General features: G+C 37.4%; 1 protein-coding gene across 6 annotated transcripts in view; it reads left to right on the top strand.

The window, feature by feature from the left end:
* The window catches only part of AAK1 (AP2 associated kinase 1), a 177269-nt gene that overhangs the window by 77933 nt on the left and 79444 nt on the right, over positions 1–19892 (top strand). For all 6 annotated transcript variants that reach the window (XM_054701690.1, XM_054701691.1, XM_054701689.1 and 3 more), the window contains exon 3: positions 2659–2777. In XM_054701690.1, coding sequence (XP_054557665.1) covers positions 2659–2777 — 119 coding nt within the window. The remainder of the gene's footprint in view (positions 1–2658; positions 2778–19892) is intronic.

Genomic DNA, 19892 nt, shown 5'->3' with positions numbered 1-19892 from the left:
AAGCAAACTATAAATTAGAGAAATTTAAGGAGATCAAAATGGGAGGGAAGAGCACAAGAGTCTATGGTGATGGTTCATGGGTGTCTTGGTGGTGGTAATTTTATGGGGAGAACAAAAGGGAACAACATTGTAAAAATATATAATAAAAATGGAAATAAAATTTTGTAAAGCTATAACAGGAAATGATATGAACATCAACAGGCAGGTACGGAAGTGTGGCTGGGCCTCAGATGATTTAGCGTGGGGCAGTCAGAATCAAAGTTCTGTTTGTAGATCTCAGGCCTGGGTCTCTATGATCACTGCTTATTGGTCTGCATTAATTTTGCATGTGGCTGCTAGTCCCAATACTACCCCATAACCTCAAATCAAGTTCCCATACTGATGAGTTCCTCTGTATTCATCTCCGTCCAATTCCTTTGTATTCACCTTCATTGGATGGAGAATCCGCTCACCCCTCGTACCTCTGGAATTGTTGGGTCATATGGTAGATCCATTTTTAGTAATTTGAGGGTACTCCACACAGCTTTCCATAGTGGTTGGACCAGTTTGCATTCCTACCACCAAAATAAAAGGGTTCCTTTTTCTTCACATCCTCACCAGCATTTGTTGTTAGTTTTTTTAATGTAGACCATTCTTACTGGTGTAGGTAAGAGATTAGGTGACATCTCATTGTGGTTTTGATTTGCATTCTCTTATAAGTTATGTTGAGCCTAGCAAGTTTTGTGTGTATGTATGTGTGTGCCACTCAGAATTAATGTACAGGATAGTCCAAACTAAATTACGAAAAGATATAAGCAGGTATGTAGACTAAATGTCTACACTAACTCTTGCCTATCCCAAAACCTTCAACTTTTGACAGCATTGTTGAATCTTTTTATAATCCCTGTTAACAATAACAAAGAACACTTCATACAATATTTGGGGGGGTAAGGTTGAGTTGTGAAGCATTATAAGAATTTGTGGAATGCTAAAGTGTAATAAGTTCAGAACACTTAAGAATTTGTTTATTATATACATTTCTGTTAATGAACTGAACTGTCTTTTTGAGAGAGGTTACTGTGTACCTTAAAAAGTCTGTCAAGTACCACATCTTGATCCAGTCATCTATTTTTGGGCATTTGGGTTGTTTCCAAAGCTTAGCTATTGTAAATAGTGCTGCTATAAATATAGGGGTGCAGGTGCCCTTTGGAATTAATGTTTCTGTGTCCTTTGGGTAAATACCTAGGAGTGGAATTGATGGATCATATGGAAGCTCTATCTTTAGTAGGTTAAGGAATCTCCACACAGCTCTCCATAGTGGCAGGACCAGTTTGCACTCCCACGGATCAAGAAAATGTGGTGCATATACACAATGGAATATTACTCAGCAATTAAAAAAGATTAAACTCATGTAATTTGCAGCAACACAGATGGAGCTGGAAGGGATCATGCTCAGCGAAATAAGCCAGAAAGAAAAAGAAAAATACTGGATGGCCTCACTCATAGCAGGAATCTAGAAAACGTAAATAAGGGACCAGGAAAAAGAATAACTATAAGAAAGAAAAAATCAAAATCAACAAACAACTATAAACCAGAGACACACTATGGGGGGAGACAGAGAAAGGAGGGATTGGGGCCAAAATAAGGGGGGGTGCAATTGTATGGGAAATATAAAAATAAAAAAAGTAAAAAAAAAAAAAGTCTGTCAAGTAACAAAGTCAGTTTGTTTCTGTCTATTGAGTGGAGTAGCACTTCCATACCTGTGTCTTGTATCTTCTCAACAGCCCACGAAGTAGGGAAGACAGAAGAAATCCTCAAGGTGTATTGTTAGATTTGACTTGGGTGATGGGATGTGGAGGGATAAGAAAGGAAGAAATTAATTGCTAATTATTCTTATAACATTTACTATAATAATTTCCAAGTCTCTCTGCTGAAGTGCTAGACCTGTGTTTTGTTTGTTAAATCTTTGATTGAGGGGCCTCCCTGGTGCCGCACGGGGTTAAGGCACAGCACTAGGAAGCTAGCTGCAGCCCCCACAGCATGAGTTTGATCCCTGACCAGGGAGGTGACTCACATAGACCTCTCCTGTCTCGCCCGCTGCTCCTTACCAGTGAATTTCAGTGGATCTGCCCATTCTGTTCCCCACTCTGTCTCTGGTGAATCCTCTCACTCCTCTCACCTCTGGCCTATACCCCAGTTATTGTGTGCATAAATAAATCTTTAAAAATAAATAAATAAATCCTTGATTGAATCTCATCTCTTTGAGCCTCTGTTTCTTCAACTAATCATTGTTGTCTTAAAGGGTCAAATAACACCCAGCCTCACAGGATTGTAGTGAGAATTTAACAGGAGCTGAAAGTGCCTTGAACTGTGGTTGGAATGGAGTTGATTTTTTTTTTTTAACCTGTTATTCTTATGTTTATCTATAAATTCTTTGGTATATGATTACTGTTCTTTTTCTTGAGATATATATTTAGAAACAATTTTTGATTCTTGCCACTCAATCCCACAAATAATACCTGAGTCCTTAGAACACCTTTAAACCATCACTGTCCTAGGCTCAGCTGATGATACTGTTAATACCCTTAACAGTGACAGCAACAACCTATTGCCTCCTTAGTCATTGGACTGACTCTTTGAACACAACTCAAGAACTTATTATGTGTGTTTCTCTCGCAGGTGGATTTGCTATCGTGTTTTTGGTGAGGACAAGCAATGGAATGAAATGTGCCTTGAAACGCATGTTTGTTAACAATGAGCATGATCTCCAGGTGTGCAAGAGAGAAATCCAGATAATGGTAAGGCTGCCTCTCAGACGTGGGACTGTTTGTTTAACGTGGGTCATAGGATAGGTGCCCTCTCATCAGAAAGCCAAGTAGGGCTGTTCCATCCCTGAGATAGTAGAGACCTCTGCACACGATGGGAGTGAATGGACATGGGGTGTAGGATGTTGCCCCTGCTTTGGTCTCACTCAACTAGTGTGTTGAGGAGAAATGACATATTGAGAGAACTGACCCAATTTTGAAGTCAGGGAAAAATTTATTTAGCAGTTGGTGCTCAGAATTAACATAGAGTTTCATCTGAAGACCTTAGCTTTCCAGTGAGCTTCCTTTTCTAATTCTGTCTTTTGTCAGTCACCAACCCCAGTTTTCAACCCTCTTGAGCCCTTCAGCATTTTGTAATCATATACCTTCATACCTTTATATTTTGTGTATGAAGTTCTTTCCACCTGGTATGCTTTTCCACTTTTGGGCCTAGAAGCCTTTTTGTATACTCTGTGATCCCATTTCTAAAAGTCTAAGACCAGACAAAACTGGTCTATGGTTATGGAGATGAGGAAGTAGTTATTTGTGTATGAGACATTGATTAGAAAAGGCATGTGATTTGCAGCAACATGGATGGCACTGGAAGGATCATGCTCAGCGAAATAAGGAAAAAGAAAAATACCGGATGGTCTCACTCATAGCAGGAATCTAGAAAACTTAAATAAGGGACCAGGAAATGAATATAAGAAAGTGAAAATCAAAATCAACAAAAAACTATGAACCAGAGACACTTTTTGGGTGAAGGATTGGGGTCAGAATGGGGCGTTTGCAATTGTATGGGGAATATAAAATAAAATTTAATATTTAAAAAAAAAAAAAATAAGGGGGGTGCAATTGTATGGGAATATAACAAAATGAAAATGCAAAAATGAAAAATGATGTAAGAATTATATAAAATAAAATATTAATTTAAAAAAAAAAAAAAAAAATAAAGCCATTCTTAGATCTTCAAAAAAAAAAAAAAAAAAAAAAAAAAGAAAAGGGCATGTGGGAAATATCTGGGTCATGGAACTGCTCTATTTTTTTGAGCGGTGGTCATACACTTATCAGAACACCTTAAGGTCCATGTGCTTCACATACTGATTCTTAGTAATGAACACCTGAAACTTGTATATTGTTATAAGGCATTGTTATTTCAATTGAAAAAAATAAAGATTTCTGTTTTTCATTATGTTAATTATAGCTCAAATCTTAAAAAATTACTCAGGTTTCAAGAGTCAGATTCATGTTATATTTTTAAAAAACAGTACCTTTTAGAGATACATGCTGTAATATTTATGGATGAAATAATATGATATACTTTTATATGTTGAATTCTATTTGTTAATATTTCGGTCACGATTTTTGTATGCATAATTATGAGAGATAATGTTCTGTAGGTGTATTTTTTTGACTGTTTCTCACTTTGGTGTCAGGGTAATTATGATTTCCTAATGTGAATTGGGAATTATTCCCTGTACTGTTTTCTGGAAGAGATTTTGTGGAAGGTTTTTATCTTTAAGCATTTGGTATACTTCTCTCCTGAAAACATCTGGGCCTAGAGACTTCTTTTTTGGGGAGTTATTAAATTATAAAATTAGTTTCCTTAAGTACTTAAAGTGCTACTCAGATTATCTCATTTCGGGTGAGGTGCTAGTTTGTAATTTGGAGAAATTGTCCTTTTTACTTAAGTTGTCCAATTTATGCATGTAGAATTAGTTGTTAGTAGCATTTTCTTGTTATTTTGATTTGTGTAGGGTTTAGTGCAATAACCCCCATTTCCTTCCTGATAATGGTCTTTTCTCTCTTTTGGTCTATGTATCAAGGTGTATCGATTTTATTCATGTTTCTTTGATTTTCCGTATTTTCCCATTTTTCGTTCATTGGTTTCTGTTCTAATACTAATTTCTTTCTGCTTGTTTAGGGTTTATTTTGCTCTTCTTTTCCTAAGCAATTGAGGTATGAGTTTAGAATATTGATTTGAGACTGTTCCTCTTTCATTATATGCATTTTAGTGCTAGAAATCTCTCTCAGCTCTGCTTTATTTTGATATGCATATTTTCACTTTTATTCAGTTATAAGTCCCTTTCTTCTTTCCCTTGAGACTTCCTCTTGATACATGGATTATCTGAAAGTATGTTATTTTGCTTTGAAGTGTTTGGCAATTTTCCTGTTATCTTTTAGTTATTGTTTATTTTGACTCTATTGTGGTTAGAGAACATATTCTGTGTGATTTCACTTTTTTAAAATTAATTGAGGTTTGTTTTATGGTCCAGCATATATTCTATCTTGATATATATTCTGCAAGAACTTGGAAAGATGTATACTTTGTTCTTAGACAGAAGTGTTGTATAAATGTTGTGATCATGGAGTAGAGTTATTCTAAAAAATCTTGCTTTTTTTTTGTACAGTTCCCTTAGTTGTTAAGAAGGAGGTATTCAAGTCTCCAACTATAATTGTAGTATGTATCCTTCTCTTTTCATTCTATCAGTTTCTGCTGTATAGTTGATAGCTCTGTTTTTTTGGTGCATGTACATTTAACTTAAAATTTACCATCTTTGGCCTCCCTGGTGGCGCAAGGGATTAAGCATCACACTCTGAAGCAATCCTCAGCCTCTGCAGCATGAGTTTGATCCCTGGCCGGCCAGGGAGCAACCCACATGGTGCAACAGACCTCTCCTGAGTCGCCCGCTGCTCTCCTCAGCAGTGTACTTCGGTCATCTACCTGTTCTGTTCCCCACTCTGTCTCTGGTGAATCCTCTCACCCTCCACACCTCTGACCTATACACCAGCTCTTATGCATAAATAAATAAATCTTTAAAAAAAGAAAAAAGAAAAAAAATTTACAATCTTAACCATTTTTAGTTTGCATAATCGTTAACTTACAGGCACAGTGTTTACAGAAGATCTCTAGAACTTACTCATCTAGTACAACTGAAACTTCATACCTGGTGAATAGCAACTCCCCATTTACTAGATCCTGGCAGCCACCATTCTATGAGCTTGGCTATTTTATCTTATAATAAGTAGAATCATGCAGGTTTGTCCTTCTATGACTTGACTTATTTCACTTACTATAATATCCTCAAGGTTCATCAGTGTTGTGGAATATGACAAGGTTCTTTCTGTTTCAAAGTTGAGTCATATTCCATTGTATCTATGTAGCACATTTTCTTAAGCCATTTTTCTGTTAATGGACATTTAGTTTGCTTCCACTTCTTCGCTATTGTGGTTATCACAATGAGGTATCACAATGGTATCTCATTGTGGTTTTTATTTGCATTTCCCTGATGTTTAGTGATATTGAGCATCTTTTCATGTACTTGTAGGCCATTTCTTTCTATAAGTGGTAATCTATTCAATACTATGTGTATGTGTTTATATATATGTATATTTTAATGTGTGCATATGTGTGTGTGTATGTAATTATTACAGCCTACTGGTGGTGTTATTTCACCATTCAAGTGAAGTATAGCAATCTTAAACCCTCTTCTCTGCCTTACCCTCCCCCATTTATAATCATCTTAAATATTTCTTCTACTTGTATTTAAGGCCACATGACAGTGCTGTAATTTTTGCTTCCATGGTCAAACTTAATTTGGAGAGGTCAGTAGGAGAAAGAAAGTGTGTTGTATGTACTCATATTTTTTTTCCTTACTGTGTTTTTCCTTCCTGATGTCCAAGATTCCTTGTATTATCATTCCCTTTTTATTTAGATATAATTTTTTTCAGCCATACTTACAGGGTAAATCTGCTGGTAACAAATTCTGATAGTTTTCCTTCATCTAAGAATGTCTTCAATTCCCTGTAATTTTATGCAAGATAGAGAATTCTGAATCAATAGTTCTTTTCTTTCAGCATGTAAAAATATTGTATCAGTTCCTTCTGGCCTTCATGGTTTCTGATGAAACTGCTATTCAAACTCTTTTCCCAAATAGGTGACTATATGTCACATTTTTTCCTGACTGCTTCCAGTATTTTTTGTTTGTCTTTTATTTTCAGAGGTTTGGTTATGTCTTGTCTTGGAATGGATTTCTTTGGATTTATCCTATTTGGAATGTGCTCAACAGCATGAGTTTGTAGGTTTATATTTCTTGTCAGATTTAAGGGAGTCTTCAGACTTATTCAAGTATCATTTTAGTTCTTTCCCCATTCTGTTTTCCATCTGGAACCCTGATATCATATATGTTAGATCTTTTGTTATCGTTCCACAGCCCCTTGAGACTCTGCTTTTTGTTTGTTTGTTTTATAATAGACTTTATTTTTGGATTTACAAAAAGTTGAGGTGATAGGTCAGAGATTTGCATATAACTCACACCCAGTTTCCCCTGGTATTAACATCTTATGTTAATATAGTATTTTTGCCAAAATTAATGAACCATTATTGATGGTTATTACTAATTAATGACCATGGTTTATTCACATTTCCTTGGTCTTTACCTATTTTCTGTTCTGGATCCCAGTCACAGTAACACATTACAATTAATTTTCATATTTCCTTAGGCTCTTCTTGACTGTAACATTTTTCAAACTTTGAATTTTGAGGTTACTGGTTGTGTATTTTGTAGGATGCCGCTACTGAAATTTTTCTTACGCTTTTCTTATTAGATTGGTCTTGTCATTTTGGAGGAAAACCATAGAATTAACATACCATTTCAGTCACATCATGTAATGGGTATGTAAGATACCGTGATTTATCCCTGACATTGATCATCCAGTCAAGGTAGTGTTTGTCAAGTTTCACCACTGCATTCTCCACTGCCCCTTTCTGTACTGTTGTCTTTTTAAGAAAGTCATTAAAGAGTGGAGATTTATGCTTTTCATGAGATTCTACATAATTATTTAAATTCTCCTGCAAAAGAAATTTGTCTCTTCTCCTGCATTTTTTTATTGAAATAATCATTTATTTATATCATTACAAACTCATGCATTTTAATTTTGTTCTTTTTTCCTCAATTATTTGCTGTCTTTTGTTCATATTGGGCATTTCTATTGTTTTATTTTTTGGTTCACTGAATATTCTCTCTGTCCCTTCCATTTTGGATTTGGGCCCATCCATTGTGCTTTTTGTTTTTTGGTTATTGTGTTTTCCATTTGGTATTTCTTTAGGGTTTTTGTTTCTTTGATGAAACTTCCTATTTCTTTGCTGAGGCTTTCTATTTGTGTACTTCAAATTTGTGTGTTTGTAATTGGTGATTTAGGCAATTTTTGTCATAACTGCTTTAAAGTCATAGCTTGGTAATTCTGTCATCTCTGTCATATCAGTATGGCATCTATTAATTTTTTTTTCCTGATAGCCTCCTTTGGTATCACAAATAATTGTCAACATTTTCATATTATAAGACTGGGTCTATATAAACTTATGTTTGAACTGATTTCTGCTTTGGCAGGGGATTAGTGGGGTCTTGGGAGTACCCCCTTGTTACTGTTGGTGGGGGTAAAAATTCAGGTTTCTCACTGGGCCTCTGTTGGTACCTCAGGAAGTGTTCCTATTTATTAATGGGTAGGGTGGGATTTCTAGTTCCATCAGGCTTCCACTGATACTTCCCTGACTGGGATGTTGGATTGCCTTGTTGTTCTCTATGTGGCCTCCATTGACACCATGGGGATAGGAGTAGGGCTTGTTTTTGCTTGGTGGTTGTGAAAGTCTTCACTCTTCACTCTGACACCATTCTACTGGGAAAAAGAAGGAATACCGCCTTAACACCCATGGAGATGAAGGTTTTGATTCTCTACTCAGTCTTCTTTAATACCATCCACCTTGACAAATGGGTTGGGGTAATTTGTTGCAGCCTCTTGAGGATGGACATCTAGGTGTTGGCATGGCTGAAGGAGTAGCTACAGTTTTGTTTGTTTTTCTGTGGTTTTGGGCTGTTTTTCAGTGGAGCGTCTATGAGGGCCTATCTTGCTAGATTGCTTTGTCCTTTTCCTGGGTTTGGTTAGAGAGAGCAGGCTTCCCTTAGGGCTTTCTTTGTCTGCACCCATTGGTGTTTTCAATTTGCTGCTTTCTTTGGTTCTAGTGTGGGATACATAAGACAAAAACAAAATCCAGGCAACTCACCACCATGTCATTCCTTAGGTCCCAGAGTTCCTGGTTCCAGGCCAGTCTGTTGCCTTCTACCCACATTTCAGACTCTTTTTATGTTTGTTTTTATGCAGTGTTCAAAGCAGTTAGTGGTACTTAGCAGGAGGAATATTCCATCTTGCCAAAGAAGAAGTCTGTTCAGTTTATGCCTTTAAAAATAACAAACTATTTATATCATTTAGTGAGACTTTAGAAGGAAGCAGAAATAAATGCATATATTCAACATAAAAATTTTTTCCTACCACATTTAATAAAAGTTATGTGTAATGTTTTTTTAATCCCCCTAGTCTCAGATGTCTGTCAAATAGAGACCATAACCACAGTCTGACTTTTCTCAGAGAGTGTAAGGATTGTGAAAAAGATTGGAAGATGTAATATGCTAAGACTTGCTTATGTGTTAATAATCAAAGAATCATATTTCTCTCTGCACTTTCAGTAGGGTAAGGATGTTTATGTTGCACCTAAACTCAAGGAGAACAGTTAATGGGTTTCACTGGAGGCATTTTATTTTAACAAATGCGTATATCCTTTACCAAAGTCTAGTATGAATCCTTTGAAACATCTGGGATGTTTACTCTGATGAAATAAAGGGATTTTGATTTCTGATGGACAGTTGGAAGATGGGCTTTGGACTTTTGGTCCCATTGCCTAAAGGCAGACAAAGATTGATTATCTTTAGATTTAAATGGCTAAGCAGTGATAGGAAATAACTCAAGCTCAGGACATGTCCACTCAGGACTGTTCTGCTTTCAGATGTTCTGACCTAGGTAAATTACATCCTTAGTAAACTTGATAATGAGGACACTGAGCAGCCACCAGGGAAGTCTGAAGACTTAGTTATTACAGAAGAGTTATCAGATTTGCGGCAGGGAAATGTTTCTACATTTCCAAAAGGGAGGAAGGTAGATTAAGTAATATAGGGAGGGAGTTAAGTATTGATCAGGAACAAGAATCTGAACAGATTATTTTAAAAGATGGCCAGATTATTTTAAAGTATAAGAAGATCTTTGTGTAAGAAAGGGTTATGTATTGTATGTGTACATAGTACATAATGTTTGGATTTGTTTGAGAAAGCACTAGAAGAGTGAAGAGTGGAGTTAAAGGGAGAGAAATAGGTGTGGAGGGTTCCCTGTAGGGATGAGAACTGGAGTTGAAAATAATGGTCCAGTATTTTTTGAATGTTAATATATTACTTAGTTTTTAAAAATAAAATTAAAATTTAAGCGCTTTTGTGAGTACTTTGTCTCTTTTCCTTACTGTATACTATTTCATTAAATGAACATACTACATTTTATTTATTCTGATGGACATTTAGATTGTTTCCACTTTTTGGCTACTAGAAATAATGCTGCTAAGAACCCTGCTACCCTCCCCCTCCCACAAAGTCGGCACTCTCCAACCAACAGAAAGGAGGAAAACAACAACAACAACAACAACAAAAAACAATTAAAACAACCAACAAGAACAAACTATGCATCAAGCAGGACTGTGAGTGGACAGGAACCATTTCAGGCACCGCACCCTGGAACTGTGGGGAACCGTGCAGGAGTCACCCAGAGGTGAGCACACTGCTCCAGGCGGCATTAGAGAGAACAAAGACCTACAAATAGCCCAAGGCCAGCTGGTAAGCTTGTGTGGAAAGTGGACGTGCTCAAAAATCATACGTGGATTGCGGCTGCCCAGGTCCTCATGCCTGCTACCTAGGCTTGCGGGGAGAAGCGTGGGAGCTCTCATTGAGGTGAATGTCCCTTACTGAGTAATCAGAAACCAGGCGCCCGGACTTGGGAGCAGGGTGCAAAGGCGCCATTTCTGTGGACACTGATCTGGGCTACAGCCTGCGTCCTGGATCTGAGGGCTTTGGAACTGAGACCCAGGGCATGAAATTCAGGGCGTGGGATCCCCATGGCGGTGGGGCACAGGGCAGCAACAGCACCTCCACACCGTTGAGGCACTCCACGCCACTCCCACTCTGTTTCCCCGACCCACAGGGGAAAAAAGAGTTCTGGAAGGACACTAATAAAGATTTCTGGTGCCACCCAGCGACCAGGAAAAAAAATCACCAAATCCTGATAGTTGGAAACCAGGGATCCCAAAAACACCCTCAGGCTCTGAGAGAGGGTTGGCCACACAAACGGGGGGATAAGGAGGGAAATAAGGCGTGGAGCAAGATCCCATCCTGCAACTGAGAGCCAGGCGCAGGATCCAGGGTGTGGGATGCGCCATAGCAGCGGGCACTGCACAGGGTGACAGCCAGCGTTTTTGGATCTGATAGCCCTGGAACTGAGACCTAGAGTGCAGAATTCAGGGCATGGAATCCATACAGTTGCAGGCACAGCATCCAGTACACACGGGGCAGACACAGCACCCAGCTTGAATAAGAGCCCCTGTGTTGAGGTGCTCCCTCCGTTACTCAGAGACTACTGGGAAAAAGCACAGGTCAGCAAGTACGGGTCTCTGGCGCCACCTCGTGACCAGAACAAAATCACCAACTAGCTGATTCCCTCTTGGAACAGAGTAAATATAGAGGGAGGGAACTGTGGGACAGTGCCCAGCAACACAGCATCAACACCCTGGTGGAGTTTTGGCCTACCAGTGCTGTTCTCAGTCTAGTAAACAGTTTTCAACGCCCCTAAAGCAGCATTCCAAAGAGATGCCCGCCAACACCAGTGGCACAATGTCCCAATGCATAGAACTAATTAGAAAGCAGACAACAGGGAGAAGAAAAAATATAAATAACCAAGCAAGCCCACAGGAGGACACACTGCAAAAAGAAATACAGTCACCAGAGCTCAACAATGACATGGAAGAACTTCTCGGCCTATCAGATAGAGAACTAATAATCATCATGATTAAAAAGCAGAAAATAAATGGAAAGGAAAAAATGATTTGAGACAAATAATCACTGAACTGAAGAATGAAATTGAGACTTTAAGAATGGAAAGAAAAGAAACGCAGGAGATTAAAATATTACTAGAGGAGATAAAGAACTCTGGGAAAAGCAATAAAGACAGAATCGAAATGGAAGAATGGATCAGTACTATTGAAGATACAGAAATAATAAGAGCCAAAAGAGAAAAGGAGAGAGAAGTGCAAATGAAGCAGTATGAAAATACTCTTAGAGAATTTTCAGACTCCAGGAAGAGAGGAAATATAAGAATTATAGGTATTCCGAAGGTGAGGAGAGCGACAAAGGAACTGAGAAATTATTCAAAGAGATAACTGAAGAAAACTTCCCAAGCATGAAGAAGGAGATGAATATAGACATACAAGAAGCAAGAAGAACTCCCAGTTACCAATGAAAGAAAACTACAGCAAGACATCTAATAGTAAAGCTTGCAAGAGTCCAAGACAAGGAAAAAATAATGAAACTGGCAAGAGGGTAGAAACAGATAACTTATAAGGGAAAACCAATCAGGTTAACTTCAGACTTCTCCAAAGAAACATTACAGGCAAGAAGAGAATGGAGTAACATATTCAGCAAACTTCAAGACAGCAAATGCCAACCAAGAATACTTTACCCTGCAAAGCTCTCCTTCCTCTACGAAGAAAAAATATGGACCTTCTCAGACAAACAGAAACTCCAGAAATTCGTTACAACTAAACCCCCACTCCAAAAAATTCTACAAGAAGTCCTAAAGCCAAAACCAACAGAGGAATGAACAAGAAGAACAGAATAAAGCAAGGAATAAAATCACAAAAAAGACAAACAATATGGCAAACACAGATGACAACATATCAATATTAACTCTAAATGTAAATGGATTAAACTCATCAATAAAAAGACACAGAGTAGCAGGCTGGATTAAAAAACAAAATCCAACCTTCTGGTGTCTCCACGAAACACATTTAACCACAAAAGATAAACATAGACTGAAAGTAAAAGGTTGGAAAACAATCCTACAAGCAAATGGACCAAAAAAGAAGGCAGGAACAGCCATACTTATAGCAGATGAAATAGACTTCAAATGAAAAAAGGTAAAAAGAGACATAGATGGACACTACATTATGATTAAGGGGACAATACATCAGGAAGATGTAACACTCATCAGCATATTCTCACCAAATGAAGGGGCACCAAAATATATTAGACAATTATTATCAGCTTTGAAAACAGACATTAAAGAAAATACATATATAGTGGGAGACTTCAACACCCCACTCTCACCAATGGACAGATCAACAAGACAAAAAATAAACAAAGACAATAGAGCCCTAAATAAAAACATAGAACTCATGGACTTAACAGACATCTATAGACACTGCACCCAAAAAAATCCAAGTATACATTTTTCTCAAGTGCACATGGATCATTCTCCAGAATCGATCACATACTGGGCCACAAGACAAACATTGACAGATACATGAAGATCAAAATCATTCCAACTATCTTCTCCGATCATAAAGGCATCAAGCTAGAAATAAATCATGAAAAGACAACAAGGAACCCTTCCACTTCATGGAGATTGAAATCCACACTACTGGAAGACCACTGGACTAATGAGGGGATCAAAGAAGAAATTAAAACATACTTTGAGTTGAATGACAAAGAAGACACCACTTTCCAGAATTGATGGGATGCAGCAAAAGCAGTAATAAGAGGAAAATATATAGCAATACAGGCTCACATCAACAAACAAGAAAGAACTCAAAGAAACAACCTAATCTCACATCTCAAAGAGTTAGAAAAAGAACAACCAAAAAAACCCTAAATCCAGTAGAAGAAAGGAAATAATAAAAATCAAAGCAGAAATTAATGAATTGGAAATTTAAAAAACAATCCAAAAGATCAATGAAACCAAAAGCTGGTTCTTTGAAAAAATAAACAACATAGACAAACCTGTAGCCAGGCTCACAAAAAAAATTGGAGAAAACACATATAAACAGGGTTATAAATGAAAGAGGAGAAATCACAACAGACTCAGTAGATCAAAATAATATTCAGAGATTACCATGAACACTTATATGGAAACAAATTTAACAACCTAGAAGAGTTGGACAAATTCCTAGAATGAAATAATCATCCAAAGCTGGTCAAAGAAGAAATAGCACAACTAAACAGACCAATTCCAAGCAGCGAAATCGAGGCAGTAATCAAAGCACTCCCCAAAAACAAAAGCCCAGGCCCAGACGGCTTCACAAATGAATTCTACCAAACGTTCAGCAGTGAATTAGTGCCTATCCTACACAAACTCTTTCAAAAAATTGAAAAAGAAGGAATACTACCAAATACGTTCTACGAAGCCAGCATTACACTAATACCAAAACCAAACAAAGACAGCACAAAAAAAGAAAATCACAGGCCAGTCTCCCTAATGAACACTGATGCAAAAATCCTCAACAAAATCCTTGCCAACAGAATCCAACAATGCATCAAAGGAACAGTACACCACGATCAAGTGGGATTCATCCCAGGGGCACAAGGATGGTTCAACATACAAAAATCGATAAGTGTAATCCAACACATCAACAAAAAGAAAAACAAAAACCGTATGATCATATCAATAGATGCTGAGAAAGTATTCGACAAAGTCCAACATCCATTTATGATGAAGGCCCTTGAAATTCTCTGGATAGAAGGAACATACCTTAACATGATAAAAGCCATATACGACAAACCCACTGCCAACATTATTCTCAATGGTGAAAAGCTGAAGACCTTTCCTTTAAGATCAGGAACAAGACAAGGATGTCCTCTCTCACCACTGCTCTTCAATATAATACTGGAGGTCCTAGCCAGGGCAATAAGACAAGAGAAAGACATACAAGGAATCCAGATAGGGAAAGAAGAAGTAAAACTATCACTATTTGCAGACGATATGATTATATACATAGAGAACCCTAAAAACTCCACAGAAAAGCTACTCAAAATAATCAACCAGTTCAGTAAAGTAGCAGGATACAAAATCAACACACAAAAATCAGTAGCCTTCCTATACACAGTCAATCGGAAGAAGAAATAAAAAAAAAACCACCCCTTTTATAATTGAAACCAAAAAGATCAAATACTTGGGATTAAACCTAGCAAAAGAGGTGAAAGACCTATACAAAGAAAAATTATAAAACACTGTTAAAAGAAATTGAAGAAGACAAAAAGAAATGGAAAGATATCCCCTGCTCATGGATTGGAAGAATAAACATTATTAAAATGGCCATCTTCCCAAAAGCAATATACGGATTCAATGCTATTCCAATAAAAATCCCAATGACATTCTTCAAAGAAATAGAACAAATACTGATGAAATTCATATGGAACCACAAAAAGCCACAAATAGCTAAAGCCCTACTGATGAAAACAAAGGAGAAAAATTAGTTATATGAACAACTAATCTTTGACAAAGGAGCAAAGAATGTGCAGTGGAACATGGACAGTTTGTTCAATAAATGGTGTTGGGAAAACTGGACCTCCACATGCAAAAAAAAAGAAACTAGACTACTTCTCACAGTGCACAAAAATCAACTCAAAATGGATAAAAGAACTGGACATAGGACCTGAAACCATAAAATATATAGAAGAAAATATAGGTAAAACACTACAAGACATACATCTCAAAAACATCTTTAAAGACTCATCCCCCAAAGCAGTGATAGTGAAGGCAAACATAAACACCTGGGATTACATCAAATTGAAAAGCTTCTGCAAAGCAAAAGGGACATTAACCAAAACAAAGAGGGCCTCCCTGGTGGCACAGTGGTTGAGCGCTGGGTTGCAAGGCTGCCCGCAGCCTCAGCGCAGGTTCGAGCCCCGGCTGCTCCCTGGCCACCGGAGGAGGGTCCCACACGGTGCGCAGACCTCCCCTACCGTCCGCTGCTCCCCTCAGCAGTGTACTTCGGTCCTTCTGCCTGCTCTGCTCCCTGCTCTGGCTCTGGTGAATTCTCTCATCCTCCCGTGCTTCTGACTGTACCCAGTGTTTGTATAAATAAATAAATAAATATTTTTTAAAAAAAAGAAAAAAGAAATTACCGGGGGAAAAAAAAAAGAAAACAAAGAGACACCCCACTGATTGGGAAAAAATCTTTGCACTCCATCCAACTGATAAAGGACTGATCACAATGATATACAAAGAACTTACACGGCTCAACAACAAAAAAATAAACAATCCAGTCAAGAAATGTGCAGAAGAACTCAAAAGACATTTCTCCAAAGAGGAAATGCAAATGGCCAACAAGCATATGAAAAAGTGTTCAACATCCCTTATAATCAGGGAAATGCAAATCAAAACCACACTGAGATACCACCTTACACCAGTAAGAATGGCACATATCAAAAAAACAAGCCACAACAAATGTTGGCGAGGATGCAGCAAAAAAGGAACTCTCCTACATTGCTGGTGGGAGTGCAGATTGGTCCAACCATTGTGGAAAGCTGTCTGGAGGTTCCTCGGTCTACTAAAAATGGAGCAACCATATGATCCAGCAATTCCACTCCTAGGGATCTATCCAAAGGACACAAAAACAGTGATTCAAAAGAGCACCTGTACACCTATGTTTATTGCAGCACTATTTATAATAGGTAAAACCTGGAAACAACCCAAATACCCAAAAATAGATGACTGGATCAAGAAGATGTGGTGTATATACACACAATGGAATATTATTCAGCAATCAAAAAAGATAAACTCATGTCATTTGCAGCAACATGGATGGAGCTAGAAGGAGTTATGCTCAGTGAAATAAGCCAGAAGGAAAAAGAAAAATACCAGATGGTTTCACTTATAACAGGAATATAGGGGAACCAAATAAGACACCAGTGTAAAAAAAATAATAATAGCACAAAACACAAGAAGGCAAAAACAGACAATTATAAACCAGAGACATACTGCAGGGGAGGAGGGAGAGGGTTGAGAGGGATGGAGGGAGGAGCACAGGTGACTGTGGTGATGGTGCACGGGTGCCTTGGGGAAGGAGATTCTATGGGTTCTCAATCTGAGGGGGGAAGGAAGCAAATATTGTCTAAAAAATGTAAAAAATGATAAATGTTAAAATTAAAAAATGAAAAAGAAAAAAAAGAAATAATGCTGCTGTAGGCATTTCTATACAAGTTTTTGTGTAGACATAATGTTTCAGTTTACTTGGGTAGTATATTCATAGGGGTGAAATTGCTGGGTCATATGGTAACTCTTCTTTTTGAGGGAATTGTTTTCCATAGAAGTATTCTATTTTACATTCTTACTAGCAGTGTGTGAAGGTTCCAATCCCTGTATCTTTGCTAATAGTTTTTTGTTATTTCTGTTTTTTATTATAGCCCTCCTAGTGGTTGTGAAGTGATACCTAATTGTGTTTTGATTTGCATTTTTCTAATGATTAGCAAGTTTGAGCATGTTTACATGTATCTATTGGCTATTCATATATGGTTTTTGGGGAAATGTTTATTCAGTGGGAGGGTGGGAGCGGAAACAGTGAGGAGAGGGCCCAGTTGTATATGATAAAGGGATATGGTGCCCTGAGGTGGGTGAGGCATAAGGTGATGCACATCTGAGGAGACATGATTCCTATTCCTCTGATTGTTGTATAGTGCTGTAAACCATTGTTACCTCAAAAATAAACAAACAAACAAATAAATGTCTAGTCAGGCTTTTTTTACATTGGACTGTCTTTATTGTTGAATTTATGTGTCCTTATATATCCTGAATACTGGATCTCTATCAAATATATAATTTGCAGCTATTTCTTCCATTCTTTGTATTATCTTTTCACTTTCTTGATAGTGTCCTTTGAAGCACAGATGTTTTTAATTTTGATATGCTGCTTATCTATTTTTTCTTTGATTGCTTGTGCTTTAGGTGTCAGATCTAAGAATTGTGGAATCCAAATTCATAAAGATTTGCACAGGTTTATTTTTTTAGGAGTTTTTAAAATTTTGGCTCATTTGAGTTAATTTTTTAATTTGGTATAAGGTATAGATTCAAATTCACTTCTTTTTGCATATGGATGTGCAAAGACATTCTTCCCATTGAATTGTCTGGCATGCTTGTCAGGTATCAATTGACATAAATGTGAGTGCTATTCAAGGGATCTTATGCCAGAATGTAAATCAATGGGTTGCTCCCTTCATAGATAGTATCACTATGAAAAGACAAAAGTTAACTTAGTGACTTGATTAATTTATGTAATAGCACAAGCCTCTTTTCTCCTTTGGATTGATAACAGTTTATTCACTGCATGTATTTGTGGACCACATTTTGAATAGCAGTGCGATAGATATTTGCTACTTTAAGTGATGCTGACCAGCAACATCCCAGGCCCTGTCTCAGCCTACTGAGTTAAAATTGCTTTTCAACAGGATCCCCAGGTGGTTGATATACATACTAAAGTTTGAGCTCTAGAATCACACTGTAGATGACTTTCCAGAAGTCTTCAGTAGGTGAAAGACTGAGTTAGACTTGAGAAAGGAAGAGTAAATGTGAATGTAGGGAATATCTAGGACTTTTCACGTAGCAGATGCCTGCAAGGGACCCAGATATTTTGACTGTTCGTAGAACTCCATGGCTAGCCATGGAGCGCTGCTTCTCACTGCTACATTAGACTTGATGGTTTTTATTTGCCTATCACTAACTCCATAAAGAGAGTTATAAGGGAAATATGAGTTACAGAGAAAAAAAGGCGCAAGGAACAGTAAAGCCGAAGACTTTTTACAACTTTGGGAGAAATAAGCTAGTTCCATACTTTAGAACTGCTTTCCTTAATCTTTAAGAAGAAACTGACATGGATAAAAGCATCTGTGGAACCATAGGAAGAGTCCAGAAATTGGCAGCAATAATGCTGAGTCATAAAATCAGAATACATTGAATATTTGAATGAAGAGTCAAGGCAGGTAAATGTACCTCTCTGTGGAAATTTGCTTTATACAAATGTAAACACTATCAGCATGAGAAATTTGAGGTATCATGCTGACATTACAAGAAAGGGTAGCCTGAGCACATGAGATGGATAGATAGATATGGAATTCATTACTCATTATTATTATTTTGAGATGAATGATGTGTTATTGATATGCTATTTAGAATGCTCTCTCTTGAACATAAATATAAAGGTTTTTATATCAATAGATGTACTTAGAAATTGAGTCCTCGATTTTTTTTTTTTTGATGGCTTTTAAGATTCTTAACTAGGAATTTTCCTGCTTCAAGAATTTTGAAACTAGGTTTAGAACACTTTTCTGTGCTACAATTAATTAGGACTGCAGAGAAACTTGATTTTGTGATATCTATAGGATCTGGGTTGAGGGCCTGATTTTCAAATAGTGATGTTTCTGTGTGTTTATTAAAAAAGATGTTTTTACTACTTTTTGCTGTTAAATATGAAAGTTAATGAACCAGCTACAAACCATTTAAAATATCTATAAAGCAGATATTCTAATACATTGTCAGCACTTTAATAATCTTGTTTAATATTAATTTAAAAGCAGATATTCTAATACATTGTCAGCACTTTAATAATCTTGTTTAATATTAATTTAAACATAGTTTAAAATAAAACATACTCTTTAGACTTATCACTGCTTAAATCATGTAATATAAATTGATCTGATTTATAGGTTAAGTGAACATTCCCTACTTCCCTAAAAATCAGATTTTTGACTCATATTCATCATATATACTTTTTTTTTTCAACCTATGTACTTTTTTTTTTTTATAGAGGCATGTTTTATTTATTTATTTATTTGTTTGTTTGTTTGTTTTGTTTATACATGCACTGGGTACAGTCAGAAGCGCGGGAGGGTGAGAGAATTCACCAGAGCCAGAGCAGGGAGCAGAGCAGGCAGAGGGACCGAGGTACACTGCTGAGGGGAGCAGTGGGCGGCAGGGGAGGTCTGCGCGCCATGTGGGACCCTCCTCCGGTGGCCGGGGAGCAGCCAGGGATCGAACTGGCGCCGCAGAGGCTGCAGGCAGCTTCGCAACCCAGCGCTCAACCGCTGCGCCACCGGGGAGGCCCCATCATATATACTTTTAACCCAGTACTCCAAATAGTTGCAATTAAGGGCAGCAAAGCATCTTTCCCACATATTGTACTTTCCTGAGTAATGT

Source organism: Talpa occidentalis, unplaced genomic scaffold (assembly GCF_014898055.3).
Source record: "Talpa occidentalis isolate TD23 unplaced genomic scaffold, MPIMG_talOcc4v2.1 talOcc4.5, whole genome shotgun sequence".
Lineage (NCBI taxonomy): Eukaryota > Metazoa > Chordata > Mammalia > Eulipotyphla > Talpidae > Talpa > Talpa occidentalis.
This window is presented reverse-complemented; position numbering and strand designations above follow the sequence as displayed.